The sequence below is a fragment of the Miniopterus natalensis genome, chromosome 1, assembly GCF_054644295.1.
Source record: "Miniopterus natalensis isolate mMinNat1 chromosome 1, mMinNat1.hap1, whole genome shotgun sequence".
Classification (NCBI taxonomy): Eukaryota; Metazoa; Chordata; class Mammalia; order Chiroptera; family Miniopteridae; genus Miniopterus; species Miniopterus natalensis.
This window is the reverse complement of record NC_142081.1, coordinates 83950111-83967444: the sequence shown is the minus strand read 5'-3', so window position 1 is coordinate 83967444 and position 17334 is coordinate 83950111. Positions and strand designations below refer to the sequence as shown.

Here is a 17334-nt window from a genome sequence, read left to right as displayed (position 1 = left end):
AGTATCCAATGGAGTAAAAACAGTCTCTTCAATAAGTGGTGCTGGGAAAATTGGACAGGTACATGCAAGTAAAATTAAACTAGACCACCAACTTTTACCATACACAAAAATAAACTCAAAATGGATAAAAGACTTAAATGTAAGTCACGAAACCATAAAAATCCTGGAAGAAAACATAGGCAGTAAAGTCACAGACATCCCACGCAGTGGACTTTTCACTGATACATCTCCTAGGGCAAGAGAAACAAAAGAAAAAATAAACATATGGGACTACATCAAACTAAAAAGCTTCTACAGAACAAAAGAAAACAGACTCAAAATACAAAGGAACCCCACGGTCTGGGAAAACATATTTGCTAAGGATGTATCTAATAAGGGGCTAATTTCCAAAGTGTACAAAGAACTCATACTACTCTGCAAGAGGAAGACAAATAACCCAATTAAGAAATGGGCAAAGGACCTGAATAGACACCTCTCCAAAGAGAACACATAGATGGCCAAGAGACACATGAGAAAATGTTCAACATCGTTAATCATTAGAGACATGCAAATTAACACCACAATGAGGTATCACTTCACACCTGTCAGAATGGCTACCATCAACAAATCAACAAACAACATGTGCTGGCGAGGGTGTGGAGAAAGGGGAACCCTAGTACACTGCTGGTGGGAATGCAGACTGGTGCAACCACTATGGAAAACAGTATGGACGTTCCTCAGAAAATTAGAAATGGAGCTGCCGTTTGACCCAGTGATTCCACTCCTAGGACTGTATCCTAAGAATCCTGAAACATTCATCAGAAAGGATATATGTACCCCGATGTTCATAGCAGCACAGTTTACAATAGCTAAGATCTGGAAACAGCCCAAGTGCCCATCAGTAGATGAGTGGATAAAAAAGCTGTGGGACATTTACACCATGGAATACTACGCAGCTGTAAAGAAGAAGAATCTCGTACCCTTTGGGATAGTATGGATGAACCTGGAGAATATTATGCTAAGTGAAATAAGCCAGGCAGAGAAAGACAAACATCACGTGATCTCGCTTATGTGTGGAATCTAAAGAACTTAATAAACTGATGAACAGAATAGATTCAATGACATGGAAGCATAGATGAGACTGACGAATGTCAGAGGGACGGAGGAGGACGGGTGGGTGGAGGGGGAGAGAATAACCAAAGAATTTATATGCATATATGCACAACCCAAGGACAAGGACAATGGTGGGGAGAGGGACTGGGGAGGAGGAAGGGACGGGGTGGAACGGGTCACTGGGGAGAAAAAGGGACATCTGTAATATTTTAAACAAAAATAAAATTAAAAAAATAAATAAAATCAATAAAAATGTATTTTGAAAAAATTATTCAATTTGCATGTTTACTCAAAACAACAGAAATTAAAAACTGCATAAAATAAAGTAGATTTACCATCTAAAACAAATTGTAATATTGACGGTATGACATAGATCAGGGCAAGGACCAAGAATGAAATATTTCTGTCCAAAGACTTTTTGTTATAACAGGAAAGAAGTCATTTTATTTGCATAGTGAAAATATCCTTTAAGAAAATAATTTCCAGAACTAGCAGAAAACCATTTGAATATTAATTTTGTTCCCTTTGGTCTTCATCAGTAATTGCTTTAATGGAACAAAATATAAAAATCAGAACTGCAATTCCTGTTAAAATTGGCATAAAGTTCAGAGTTTTAAAAATAAAGACTATAGCAAAAAATGTTTTAGTGTTAAAGTGCTGCCCATGACTTTGACACTTTAAATGTGAACATTTAATTAGGTCAGATGTTTGAGTCTTAACATTTTCTATTCACCTGTAAAAATGTTTATGTAGGTATGGTAATTTGGGCAAAAAACCCTGTGACACAGTACTGGATCAGGATTTATAACAACTATAAAATTTATAAGCTTAAATAGTCAGAAGTCAGATTTTTGCTTGTGTTTGTTTTCAAAACAGGAATATGCAGTAAGTGTAAATGACATCTTTATAAGATAAAAGATGCAGAGCATATTATCTTTATCCTGTGCTTTTACTTTTCTTTCTTTCCCTCTTTCCCTCTCTCTCTCTCTTTCTTTTTTATCCTTACCTGAGGATATTTTTTCCATTGCTTTTCAGAGAGAGTGGAAGGGAGAGAGAGAAACATCAATGTGAGACATTGATTGGTTGCCTCCTACACGTGCCCTGACTGGGGCCAGGGATCGAGCCTGCAACCCAAGAATGTGCCCTTGGCTGGAATCGAATCCTGAATCCTTCAGTGCACAGGCCAACACTCTAACCACTGAGCAAAACCAGCTAGGGCTGTGGTTTTATTTCTTTATAGAAGGAAAAGAGATTATTGAAGATGAGATGTATAAAGGCCTAGAAAGGATCTAGAAAGGCTCAATAACAGAATGTGAGGAATAGAAATGAAGGGAGAATATAGAGAAAAACAACCTTAGAGTAGGTCATAATATATACACAGCACTTTCAGAAGGCTGGGCAATCAATATGAAAAAATAAACCCAGCCCTGGCCAGGGTGGCTCAGTTGGTTGGAGAGTCATCCCATGCACCAAAAGGTTGCCAGGTGGATTTCCGGTCAGGACACATACTTAGGTGGGGGATTCGATCCCTGGTGGGGCAAATATGGGAGACAAATGATGGATGTTTCTCTCATACACCAATGTTTCTCTCTCTCTCTACCTCTTCCCCTCTCCTTAAAATCAGTAAATCATATCCTCGGGTGAGGATTTAAAAATACATGCATACATACATAAACAAACCAACAAACCCAAAGTTGGCAAACTCAGATTTTATGAATATTTATACTAACAAACATGAAAAATAATTTTTTCTAAGTGTGACTTTATTTCCCTTCTCCCCAATAACTGCCTTTAGTGTTATGTTTATTCGGTCTAAGCCGTCTTTTTAAAACTTTATAGAAATCGATTCAATAACAATGATTTTCTCTGGCAGGCAAGATAATTTTGTTTGTTTTTCAATATTCTGAAGGGATTTTATATATATATATATATATATATATATATATATATATATATATATTTTAAAATATCTTAATTGATTTAATAGAGAGGAAAGGAGGGAGAGAGAGAGAGAAACATCAGTGATGAGAGAGTCATTGTTCGGCTGCCTCCTGCACACCCCCGACTGGGGATCGAGCCCGCAACCCGGGCATGTGCCCTGACCAGGAATCGAACTGCGATCTCCTGGATCATGGGTCGATGCTCAACCACTGAGCCATGCCAGCTGGGTGGAATTATATATTTAGAAAATTTAAGTAAAACAAGTCTCTATCTAATGACTCAATTATAACTATTTATTACTTACCCTTTAATCAACATCAAATTTCCCAGAGGTTATTTAATACAAATTGTTCACTGACCTATAGAACACTACTACATCAATATCTGCTTCTTTAAAATAGTATAATACTTATAACAAGTACATTTTAAAAACTCTTACCCATATTGCAAGTTTAGCCTTATTTCCATCCACTGAAATTGTTTTCACCTTAAAGTCAACACCTTGAAAAGAATGAAAATTTTGGTAAGAATCGCAGTAAAATACATTTTTAAAACCAATTACCCAGGAAACAGAAAAGCCACTTTATCAAATGCCCTAATTCACACACCAAGTTCTTAGAGTTATGAATGTGAAAATAAAAGAAAAAGTGTCACTAAATTTCAGCACCTTAGGATTTACTTCACAATTTCAAAAAAAGAATTTACACACCAAAACGTTTATGCCCAACCCTCTAAGAATCTTCATACGTGAACGGGGGGGAGGGGGCTCAGAGTTCTGTAAAAATCTTCTATTACTATTAATTTATGTAAAGAGAAGAAGAGCTTCATAAGAAGTCATGAGGTTTTACTAGCAACTCCTCCAAAACCTCTCCCTTTTCAGGAAAAAGAGTTGTCACATTCCATCTGGTTTAAATTAACAATAACTACCCATATGTCTTTAAAGATGATCAAATATAATATGCTGTCTACCCAACTGGCCAGAGGGAAAACATCAGCTCAAGAATCTTGGAAAGAAAGTTTCAAAAGATCTTACTTATTATTAGTTTGTCGCAATTAATTCAGAAAGCCACAACTAAGATGAACAGCACCCTCATATACTAAATGCTTAATAGAACACCTATCACCAATAAGGAAATATATTAGTAATTCTTGAATGATTTCTGGTAATTCATTAAATATACAAATAAGGTAATAAAAATGCATTTCAAAGTATGTTCTATGCCAGGTCTTTCTGTGTGCCAAAGATTAAGAAAAAAAGTTTGGTGTTTTGGGCTAGAGTGATAAAGGAGTTGATAAAGCCATGCCTAGAATGATGTGCAACCATTAGTTAAAGGACAGTGCCAATTACACAGTCCAAAGGAAACCCTTAGTTTCTTTGCAGTCAAAAACGACGACGGCAACAAAATAACAAAAACACAAAGAAAAAATCCCATGTTAAATAATCTTGTATTCACCAGGTCTAGATTAAAAAAAGAATTCATGCCACACCATCTACATAAAAAATATGAAATTATGTCCATTTTATCCATATTGCTTTAAAAAACAAAACAAAACCTAAGAAAATCTGAATGATAGAAATGGTTCTGACTTGGTGTAGGTACTAAATGAAGGCCATTGATAGACACTACAGAGAGACAGCCTATCATACATATTCTACAGTTAAATTCTCAGGTTTTTCAGAGAGTGAAAAACTTTCTTCCCCTTAATAACCCCAGACAGCATGATCCAGGGCAAGGTGGCCTTTCAGCTAGCTACTGGCTAAATTAGTTTACCAAAGAAAAGAAACTCACTGTTCCCAGAATGTTTGTTTCCCTCCCTTCCCCCAATCTCCTTTCTCTTTCATAATTTCCTGTTTTTGCATGTTTGTGGACAGCCTAATGCCTGTCTCTGTGATGTGTAATTTACATGTTAGTGACTGTCTCCAAGTTATTGTTCTAACAGATCTGAAAGTTACAGAGAATACCCTTCAGGAAACACTGCGTACCTGAGTTCTACCATCAAAGTTGACAGACACTGTTAGCCTAACAGGGCACGTCATCTGGACCCACACCCCGTAAGTCCTCCATCTTCCCTTGTCTCCTCTGGTGATTCCCATGTGCTGACACTGAACTTTTCAGCTCTCATAAATTGTTTCTTCACCAAGCCTGGTTTTTCTGTTTCCAAGTGGCTGTTAATTTGTCTTCACTGGTGGCAGCAGTGGGAATCATTTTGATAAATTTTATTTTGCCAAATTCTTACTAGATTTAATTAAACTATCTTTTCAACCTACTCATGTGGATAACAGGATGCTCATAAAAAAAGCAGAATGTCTAGGAAAAAAACACTCCTGTGTTTCTCCTTTAGTACAACACTGAACATTTTCTGTGACCAGATATGTGCTATAAGACACAATTCTTGAACTCTCCAGGGACACCAGCTAGGTGTCCTACAATTCAACCCAGCTCTATACTACCTACAGAAGTTAGAGTCAGATCCCACAGAAAAAGGGCTCAGTCCCACAAGACTGCTGCACCCATCATTTCAGATGCCAATCAAATCAGGTTGTTACCTGTGCTTCTGACCAACTGGCTATAAATGAGAGGTTCCCATGATCCCCTCCTTGATTCGATTAATTTGCAATAGTAGCTCACAGAACTCAGGAAAACAGTTTACTTACTAGATTATCATTTTATTATAAAAGGAAACAATCCAGGAACAGTAAAATGGAAGAGATACATTTGGAAAGACATGGTGGCAAGGGGCAAAGGGCTTCCATGTCCTCCTCCCAGCACCTCCAAGTTTTCACGAACATGGAAGCTTTCCTGTCAGCTCAAGAACAAGACAAAAATGCCTACTTTCACCACTTCTACAGAGTATTAGAAGTTCTAGCCAGAACAATTAGGAAAGAAAAAGGAAATAAAAGGCATCCAAGTTAGAAGTAGTAAAATTATCTTTCTTCACAGACAACATATTAATAGGTAGAAAATCGTAATGATTCTATTCCACACATACACACACACACAAAATATAAGAACTAATAAATAAATTCAGCAAAGTGGTAGAAAACAAAATCAACACACAAAAATCAGTTGCATTTCCATATACTAGAAATGAACAATCCAAAAAGAATATTTTAAAAAAACATTCCATTTACAATAACATCAAAAATAATAAAATGCTTAGGAATAAATTTAACCAAGGAGGTTTAAAACTTACACATTGGCACCTACAAACACTACTGAAAGAGATTAAAGAAGACATAAGACATAAATAGGTGGAAAGACATGCTGTGTTCATGAACTGACTGTTAAGATGACAACACTACCCAAAGCAATCTACAGATTCAATGCAATCTTCAATGCAATCTACAGATTCTATGCAATAAAAATTCCAAAAGCTTTGCCCTAGCCAGTGTGGCTCAGTTGGTTGGGCGTCATCCTGTACACCAAAGGAGCTGATTCGATTCCCAGTCAGGGCACAAGCCCAGGTTGCAGGCTCTATCCCCGGCTGAGGTGCATGTGGGAGATAGCTGCTCGAAGCTTCTCTCTCACATTGATGTTTCTCTCCCTCTCCCTTCCTCACTCTCTAAAATCAATTTTTTTTAAATTCCAAAAGCTTTTTTGCATATATGTTTACAAAGTGGCTTTTAGACTCCACCTAAGGATGGGGAATGGCTGCCAGGGGACCCAACCTTGTGATTAGAGGACTGGAACTTTCAGACCCACCCACTGACCTCTGGTGAAGAGAGAAGGGCTCAGGTTGAGTTAATCACCAATGGCCAAATGATTTAATCAATCTTGCCTATATAAGGAAGCCTCCATAAAAACCCAAAAGGAGGGGAGTTCAAAGAGGTTCCAGGTTGGTGAACACACAGATTTGAGAAGAGTGGTGCATGGAAGCTCTACACCCCTCCCCACACATCTTGCCCTATGCATTTCTTCCATCTGCCTGTTCCTTTTATAATAAATCAGTGATCTAGTAAGTAAAATGTTTCTCTGATTTCTGTGAGCTGCTCTAGCAAATTAACTGAACCTGAGGAGGGACTCCAGGGAAACTCTGACTTGTAGCCAATCAGTTTTAAGTAAAGGTAACCTGAACTTGTGACTGACATCTGAAGTCCAAGGAGGGGGCTGTATGAATCCCCATGTATAGCTGGTCAGTCAGAAGCACAGGTGACAACCTGGAATTTGGGCTGGCATCTCAAGTGGTAGGAAAGAGGGAGGAGGCATATGAAGTGGGGAGAGGGGAAAGTGAGCAGTCCCGCAGGGCTGAACCCTTAACCTGTAGGATCTGACACTACCTCAGTTACATAATGTCAGAAATGACCCAGCTGGTGTCTCAAGAACTGGTGGCATAGGAACCGCGCCTCCCTCTGCCCCCCACCATGAATTGGAATTAGGTCCAGGAACCTAAAAGAAATGGATAAACAAAATGTGGTACATCATAGGCTGGAACATTATTCAGCCATAAATAAAATGAAATTCTGATACACTCAGCTATAAAATGGAATGAAATTCTGACACCTGCTCAACATGGATGAATCTTGAGGACATTATGCTAAGTGAAACAAGCCAGTCACAAAACGACAAATATTGTAAGATTCTACTTATATGAGGTACCTAGACTAGGCAAATACAGGGACAGACAAAGGAATAAAGTTATATAAGGTACCTAGACTAGGCAAATTCATAGAGACAGACAGTGGAATAAAGGTTATCAGAGGCTGAGGGGAAAGTGGAGTGGGAGTTATTGTTTAGCTGGTAGAGTTCCTATTTGTGGTAACAAAAAAGTCTGGAAAATAAATAGCGGTGATGGTTACAAAACAATGTGAATGTACTTAATGGCACTGAACTGTATATTTAAAAATAATTAAAATAGACCAGCTGGGCATGGCTCAGGGGTTGAGCATCAAACTAGGATCCAAGAAATTGTGGTTCAATTCCCAGTCAGGGCTCATGCCCAGGTTGCAGGCTCGATCCCCAGTCGGGGGCATGCAGGAGGCAGCCGATCAATGACAATTCATCATTGATGTTTCAATTCTCTCTCTCCCTCTCCCTTCTTCTCTCTGAAATCAATAAAGATATATATTTTAAAAAAATGGTTAAGATAGTAAATTTTATATTATGTATACTTGCCACAATAAAAAATAAATAACTGGAGAGTCCTATATCTATTAAAGGAACTGACTCTGCAGTTAAAAACCTTTCCATTAAAAAAAAAAAACCAACAACCTCCAGGCCCAGAGTGAATTCTACTAAACATTTAAATGATATCTATTCTAAACAAACTTTCCAAGAAATTTAAGAGTAATGAATATTTCCTCAGTCATTCTATGAGTTCTACATTACTCTGATACCAAAACCAAAGACATTACAATTAAAGAAAACTCCAGACTAATATTCCTCATGAACATAAGATGAAAACCCTAAACAAAATTTTATAACTACATATAAATATGTATAAAATATTTATAAAAGAGCAACACATCAAACCAAGTGGGGTTATATCAGAAATGAAAGGCTGACTTAATACTGAAAAAAATCAATGTGAACTTGACTACTACATTAAACTAAAAAGGAACTTCACATGATCATCTTAACAGATGCAGAAAATGAAATAAACAAAATTCAACATACATTCCTGATAAAAACCTTTTGGCAAACTAGAAAACAGAAGGGAAATTCTTCAACCTGATAAAGAGTGTCTATGAAAAACATAGAGTTAACACCATACTTAATGGTAAAGACTGAACATTTTCCCCTTAATATCAGGAATGAAAAAGAAAAATGTCACTCATCACTTCTATTCAACATTGTACTGAACATTTTTAGTGAGGGCAAGAAGAGAAGAAATAAAAGGCATTCAGACTTGAAAGGAAGAATGCAGAAATCCAATGGAATCTACAGAGTAGTTTAAAAAAAAACAAAAAACAAAAAAAACCCAACAACTCCTAGCACTAATAAGCAAGTTTCGCAAGGTTGGAGGATATAAAAATAAGCATTTTTTTTTTTAAATCAACTTTATTTCTATATATTAGTCATGAACAAAGGGAAACTGAAAAGTAATTTAAATACCATTTTACATAAAAATCTATGAAATACTTAGGGCTGAATTTAACGAAAGATACAAAAAACCTAAAACAAAACACTCAAGAGAAACTTTAAAAGATGTAAATAAATGGAGAGATATCACTTGTTCGGTAATCATAAGATTCAATGTTGTTAAGAGGTCAATTCTCCCCAAACGGATCTAAAATTGATTCAAAATAAACCACAGGCCTACTATAACACATGAAAGTGTAAAACTTCTAGACAAAAGTATAGAAGGAAAATCATGGCAACCTTCTGTTAGCCAAAAAGACACAACACTGAAATCATCTATAAAAGAAAAAATCGGTGAACTAGATTTCATCAAAATAAAAAACTTCTACTGTTAAGAAAATAACAAGAGGAGCCACAGGCTTGGAGGAGAATATTTGCAAAGCATGAATCATCTAATAAGGGACTTATATACAGAATATATAAAAAACTTTCAAAATTCAACAATGACAAAAGAAAAAATCCAATTAAGAAATAAACAAAGGATTTGAAAGAAACACTTAGGGGACACACACACACACACACAACACACACGTGAGTGTATGGTATATAAGCACATTAAAAGATGCTCAACCTCACTGGTCATTAGAGAATGTAAATTAAACCATGAGATACCAATACACACTTACTAGAATGGTTAAAATTTAAAAGTACAGGGGTGGGCAAAGCAGGTTTACAGTTGTGAGTATGTGAAACACAGTTTATTATTGCATTACCTTCCATATGAATGACTGAAAACCTACTTTTGCCAACCCCTGTACAATAGGTGAAGATGTGAAAGAACAGGAACTTTCATATAACGTTAGTCAGAATAGTTAAAATAATACTTCATTTAAAAATGGCCAAACTGTTTTCCAAAGTTAAACATGCATTTACCATATAATCCAGCAATTCCATTACTGAGTACTTACTCTAGAAAAATAAAAATTAATATTCATATAAAGTCCTGTACCTGAAAGTTTATAACTGGTCTATTCATAATCACCCAAAACTGAAAATAACCCAAATGTCTTACAATGAGAGAATGCATAAACCAACCCTGAAACATCCATACAATGAGATACAACTCAGCAATAAAACAGAACAACTGACATGCAACTGGTTGTGGCTCAAAGGCATTAGGCTAAGTGGAAACACTCAGTCTGAAAAGGTGATATACTATATTATTCCATTTATAGGACATTCTCAGAAAGACAAAACTCTACCCGTAAGAACTGACCAGTGGTTGCCAGGGGCTAGAAGAGGAGAAAAGTGTAACTAACAAGGGACAGCAGTAGATATTTTGGGGGATGACACAATTGTATGGCATCCCAATTGTGGTAAAAATATAACCATATACATTTTTTATAATACATGTTAAAATGCAAATAACTGTATACTCCCAAAAAGTCAATTTCACTGCTATCAACTCATATGCTAAAAACAGGTCAAAAATATTTTCTGAAAGAATAAATTATCAGATAACATGCATTGTAAATTTCTGTTTCTTTCCAGTTTAAGATTTACTTTGTTGAGAAGTCCAAAACTGATTTTGTAAAATTATTCCATGGGCTTTTAAAGTAATGAATTATTTTGGATCTATCTAATTTTATGAAAGAGAGATAACAAATCTACTAATATATCTGTATTTTAATCAAATTCTTCTCTTATGTATGGACAAATTTTGCTTTTATATAGCTTCTATGTTTGCTGCTTATTTGTTCATGAATGTTATAACTGCTTTGTTAATTAATGGAACCTTTTGTGATTACATAATACCCTATTTTATTCTGCCCAGTGCATTAACCTTAAATTCTACCCTATATCACCACCTCTACTTTGGATTGTTTGCTTTTGACTGGCTCATCCCTTTACTTTCAATCTTTCCTTATTTAAGTGCTCAACTCCACCTGACATTAGATTAGGAGAATCTGACCCATGCACATTTAATTAACTGATATATTTAATTTGACTGCTTCTCTCTTATGTTTAGCATTTTTGACATTCTGCTCAAATCTGTGCTGGATCCTTCTTATTGTTGAGTCGTTTTTGCTGTGATATGATTAAAAGAATACCAAGTTAGAAATGAAGAGGCTGGCAACTTTTACTAAAGTCTAGATAGGTAAGAGTTTAACCCCTTTAAGTCAATTTCCCCTTTCTTACTAAAGAATATAAAAATTCCTGCTTTACCTTCTTTTTCACTGTTTTTTTCTTTGGGGGGATGATTAGAGGACAGCAGGGAAGGAGGGTATCAAAAGAGATACTATAAAAGCTCTAAGGATCCAACAGAGAACAAGATTATGAAAACCTAGATCCCAAAATCTGAGCTTACAAACAATTCTAAGTATTAACAATAAAATGTGATAAGTGCTCTGATACCCCAGAGGACCGTAAAAATTGTTTCAAGAGTTGAGAGGGAGGCCCTGCCGGGTAGCTCAGTTGTTTAGTTACGTCCTGATACACCAAGGTTGTGTGGTCAGGGCACATATAAGAATCAACCAACGAATGCATAAATAATTGGAACAACAAATCCATGTTTCTCTCCCTCCCTCTCTCTTTTCCTCCCTCTCTTCCTCTTTCTAAAATCAATAAATAAATTTAAAACAGAGTTGAGGAGTGGGAGCTGGGCAGGTGAGAAAAGATGTAGAAAACCTTATAAAGATTAGAATCTGGGAAATAAAGAATAACCTTGGAGACCAGGGCTTTTGTGTGGTGACTAATTAAACAGGGATGCCTAATGGTTTTATGGCATATAGCAAAAGCAAGACAAAAAATTTTGGAGGAGTCCTGGCCAGGTAGCTCAGCCGGTTAGAGCATTGTCCCAATACTCCAAAGTTGCGGGTTCAATCCCAGGTCTGGGCACGTACAAGAATCAACCAATGAATGCATAAATAAGTGAAACAATAAATTAATGTTTGTTTCTCTCTCTTGTGCCCTCTCTCTCTTTTCTTTCATCTCTCTCTAAAATCAATAAATAAAAATAAAAAAATAAAAAAATTTGGAGGAAGGTCTTATCAAGCTGAATGCAAGGCCCCTACTTGAGTCCTACTGAAGGACATGAGGCTGGCAGAGGGTGGGTGGTCATACTCCAAATGGGAATCATTATCCAATAAATAAGAAATAAAGCAAAAAAAGGGGGCCTGGAAATTAAGAAACACATTCCTAATTAAAGATTTCAAATGCTCAAACTGAAAATTAAAACTATCTAGGGAACAATGAAAAAGAAACACACTATACCATGACCTATGGAACACAGTAAAACTTGTTCCTAAGACTACACCTCTATTAAAGAATAAGACTAAAAATAAGAAAAGTTAATACTTATCTTAAGAAACAAAATAAAGCAAAAGAAAAGTCAAAAGGAAAGGAAAAAAATAAAGCAATTCCTCAAACAAGAAAATACATTCTTTAGAAAGAGATGGACAACAAAAATATACCAAAATACACAAGTTTAAAAATGAGAGAGGAACATAAGCACATATAATGAAGAGTTTAAAAGAATACTGTGTGCCTGGCCGGGCGTAGCTCAGCAGTTGAGTGCCGACCTGGGGTCTGGGGGGTCGCAGGTCAACTCCCAGTTGGGGTACATGCCTGGGTTGCAGGTTCAGTGCCCAGTTGGAGGCATGCTGGAGGCAGCCGATTGATGACGGCTCCCTCATCATTGATGTTTCTGTCTCTCTCTCTCTTCCTCTCTCTGAAATCAATAAGGATATAGTTATAAAAAAAAAAAAAATACTATGTGCAACTAACTTAAGAGATAACTGTACTTCCCAGTTACACTCCCAAGACTTTCTTAAGAAATAGAAACGTGAAGAGGTTGGAATGGTAAAGAAAAGAACAGGATCAGGTTGACTCACAGGTGAAAGGTAACCTTTAAAGAACAGATAGTGTTCCAATAGTATTTAAGCAAATACAGACAACTTAAAAAGATGAAAAGCTCCTTCATTTTATAAACCATTTAATACCAAATCCTGATTTTTTAAAAAATATCAAGAGTGCATCTTATGTATAAAAATAGATGTAAAAATTCTAAATTAAATATCAGTCAATAGAATCCAGAAATATGTCAAGCAATAAATGAAGACTTATCTAGGAAAGCAAGGACATTTCAGTATAAAAGTCTATTAACCATTAATCAATGCTGAAAAGGCAAATGGAAAAAAAAATCACAACCTTTCCTAATAAAAACCCTAAGTAAAATAGAAAAAAGAAACTACTTAAATACGATGAAGTATTTGCCATTTGCCATTATTCTAAATGAAGAAATGCTAGTTTTTTTATTGCTTTATTCCAATAAAAATGTTTAACTGAATGAAATTGAATAAAATTGAATATATTTTTCTTTGAATTATCACATACTTCCAAGTATTTTAACAAACTTGTTATAGCATTAAACAAATATAAACACCATTCTCTACTTTAATCAAATCATCTTTTGTTAGGTAAGCCCAAACTATAAGATAACTAACTGTGGATGGAACAGATTTGGTCTCTGCCTTTAGAAGTCTAACACAGGTAACATGAGGGCATAATCATGGGTATTTTTTAAAAGCTTACCAAGGGCATGACAAGAATCAATGATGTAAGTCAAATAAACAAAATTTGTCTTAACTTTAGTTAAAACACATCAACCATCAAAAAAAATTTTCACATATTTTAACAATTATGCCTTACAAAAAGTTCAAGAAAGAACTGGTTTTAAATTTCCTAATTTTTATTTGAAATAAGTTTTACTTAGAGCACTCTTTTTATATTCAAATTAGCTGCTTTCTTTTATATTCAAAGATTACCTAAATTTTTAAAAAAAAACACTGAAACATGAAGCAATTTTTGCCTATTTAATCAGATTATATAAAACTGGTGCAACTAATTTCTACAGGGATCTAATCTACATCTTAAATTTCAACTAATTCTATCTCCACAGCTGATTAAGTACCATTTTATGACATTGCAGTAACAAAAAAATAAATATTCTCCTCCCAAACACTGTCACGTAACAAACAAAAAACCTAGTCAAAATATTCTTGCAATTGTATTTTTATGTAAGAAATATTATCTGGAACTATATCATTAAATATTTGTTGTGTTTCATTATTTTTCTTCTGAGACTCAAACATGCGTATATGCTGGTTCTCCTTTTCTGATTTCTGTATCATTTTCTCTGTAATTTTTTTAACATTTTGATTCATTTTGGTAAATTTTACCTACTTTGTCTATTTCTAGCTTCTGTATTCTTTATTGGGTTTTCCAAGTCTCTACTGGTCCTTGTAATCCTTCCAATTTCACCATTTCAGTGATGGTTTTATTTTCTTATTTTTCTTTTCGCTCAATAAGCTTACATTGCATTTTTTTCATGTAGTCACACTCTCTCTTCCCTGGCTTCTTATATCACTGCTTTGTGCTGTTGGCAGTAAATACTTCCATTAAAGTTTTAAAATTCACAGCAAAATGCTTCGTCATAATTTTTATCTTCTTTACAGCAATATTTTTTCTGGTATTCTTTTTTTTAGTCCTTACCGAAGGTATGTTTTTATTGATTTTAGAGAGAGAGAAAGAGAGAGTAACACTGAGGTGAGTGAGAGAGAAACATCAATCGGTTGCCTCCAGTACGCGCCCCCACTGGGGACTGTACCCAAACCTAGGTATGTGCCCTGACTGGGAATAGAACCCACAATCTTTTAGTGTACGGAACAATGCTCCAACTGACTGAGCCACCTTGGCCAGGGCTGATGAGTCTTCTTCATCTGTCCTTTGCTTTTCTGTTCCTTTCTTTCTTTTTGATTCTTAAATGGTGGAAGTGGCCTTGAGCTGGATCCCTTTTGATTTTTCATCTTTGAAGGATGTGAGGTTTTCCTGGACAAGCTATTAACAGGAGAGTCATGCAGAAAGCCAAAGGGGCTCAAGTTCTGGACCAGCTAAACTTTTTCTTGATTCAGGATTTACATGAAAATCATTTAGTTTTTTACTTCTCACCAGCCAATGAAGATAGGCAGCCTGAAGTTTTTCACAATACAAAGGTACCTCAAAATAGTCACAGACAAATCAAAAGTAGCTTATTTGTGCAACTCTGTTTGGCGTCATCTCCCCAAATTTTCAGAATCAAACCAGGTGCAGGGAAACTCCTGCCATTAACTCAAGAAACCCATTTTGCTTTTGCAAACAAGAGATTTGGGTTTTGCATCTCAGGCTGGGCCTCTCAACTTCATGAAGCAGTCTCACTAGCACTGATCTCTGCAGCTGATGTATCTTCTCTCCACTTCTCACATGCAGCCTGCTTAACCTCCACTGCTTTTGGCAGCCATTCCACCTATTCTGCAGCCTGGGGTTTTAGCTGTCTTATAGTTTAGTGGATTGGGGTTTGAGTTTTCGTTTTTCCCTCTCTTTGTTATTATTAGCTAACTGCCAGAAAACTAAAGAAATGCCAAATTTATAGTACCATTCTCAAACCGTAAATCCAACAAATATCTTAAAAGAATATTTTCTACAAGACAAATTTAAGTGTCTTACCATATTACTGAAAGATAAAGGCATGCTTTCCTTACTGTTTTACTGTAAGGTAAAATACTAATTTTCCAAAAAACATTAATTTTCACAAGGCCATTAACAATTGAGCTGTTTATTTTATAAACTCACATGTATGCTGGTTATAACCTAAGGCTGAAAATAATCTGATGCCTATATGTAAAAGATACTTTTCAGACCCAGGATCTATTTGGGGAACAAATTTATGTATATTCTTATCAGTATGCCATAATCTAAATATTTGTTTTTAAAACAAACAAAGCCTTCTTAGTAATAACGGCAAAAACATGATCTGTCATTCTGCAAGTCCCCAGATTCCATTTGAGTTTGAAATGAAGATGGATAGCTTTCTATTATATATAAGATCATTGCCTTACTAAAATTTTAGTTCTAGGCAAGTTTATTTTCCTGCCAGTTATTATTATTCCACTCCTTGCTATCCATTATCAGGAATATTCTGAGCAAAATGAAGTTTTACTACTAACTAATTTTTTAAAGGAGTAAATAATATACCGAAGCCAAATTAAAATGGGTTTTGAATTACTAGTGTTTTAAATGATTCCCTTTCATACACATAAGAATAAATTTATCAGTGTTTACATGTCATACAAAACCTAAAAATGCCTGATATAATTTATTAGAACATTTAGAGGCACTATGAGTTCACGTTGACAGAAACAAAGAAAAGCTCTTCCTTGTAAGTAAACATACAGTACCATATATTCCAGCTATTTCACTATTAGCTATGTATCTAAGAGTAATGAAAGCATATGGCCATACAAAGACTTGTAAAGTGTATTCACAGCAGCTTTATTGGTAATAGTCAAGAAATAGGAACAATTGTCTATTAATAGATGAATGGATAAACACTGTGCTATATCCATACGATGGAACACTACTCAGCAATTAAAAGAATGAAATAGTGATACATAAAACCAACATGGAATAATCTGAAAATAATTATGTTGAATGAAACCTGCCAGTCAAAACAAAGTATATATACTATGACTACATTTTCTAAATAAAATGTTAGAAAATGTAAGTAATCTATAGTGAAAAGAAGCTACTGAGTGGTTTCCTGGGGATGACAATGGCTCAAGGAGAGAAGACAATAAGAAATTTCCAAGGGAAACAATGAAACTTTTGAGGATAACAGATATATTTATTATCTCGATTCTGATGATAGTTTTATGAATATGTACATATGTAAAAACATCAAATTTTATACTTTAAATATATGCAGTTTAGTGTATGTCAATTATACCTTAATAAAAGTGAAAAAAAGTTGTCTTGAAAAGAAAAAGAAATGTAGACAGAATAATCACCATCTAACAACCACTATAGCCAGAATGCCAGGATAACATTTTACAGTAGAGAAACCTGGCATATATCACCTTAAGGAACCAAAGTCCCATAATCAGTAATGGTACAAATATACACCATTCTCTGAGAAGCATTTTTGTGCAATTCCTGCCCCAAATGCATTACCTGAGGACACAACAGACAAATGCAAATGAAGGATATTCTACAAAATAAATGACCTGTATGTACAGTAAAACCTTGATATAATGGACTAATTCAGACAAGGGGGTGTAAGTTAAAGCCAAAAGTCCATTATATAATAGTTTTGCCAAATGTGTATGTTAAAAAATTGACAAATTAGTTCACCTGTTTTTACTTAAATAGACATATTTAATTAAAATTAAGTATGCATGAAAAGTTT

General features: G+C 35.2%; 1 protein-coding gene across 2 annotated transcripts in view; it reads right to left on the bottom strand.

Annotated features, from left to right (window-relative positions):
- The window catches only part of RAB18 (RAB18, member RAS oncogene family), a 37848-nt gene that overhangs the window by 10801 nt on the left and 9713 nt on the right, over positions 1–17334 (bottom strand). For both annotated transcript variants that reach the window (XM_016211757.2, XM_016211756.2), the window contains exon 3: positions 3473–3534. In XM_016211757.2, coding sequence (XP_016067243.2) covers positions 3473–3534 — 62 coding nt within the window. The remainder of the gene's footprint in view (positions 1–3472; positions 3535–17334) is intronic.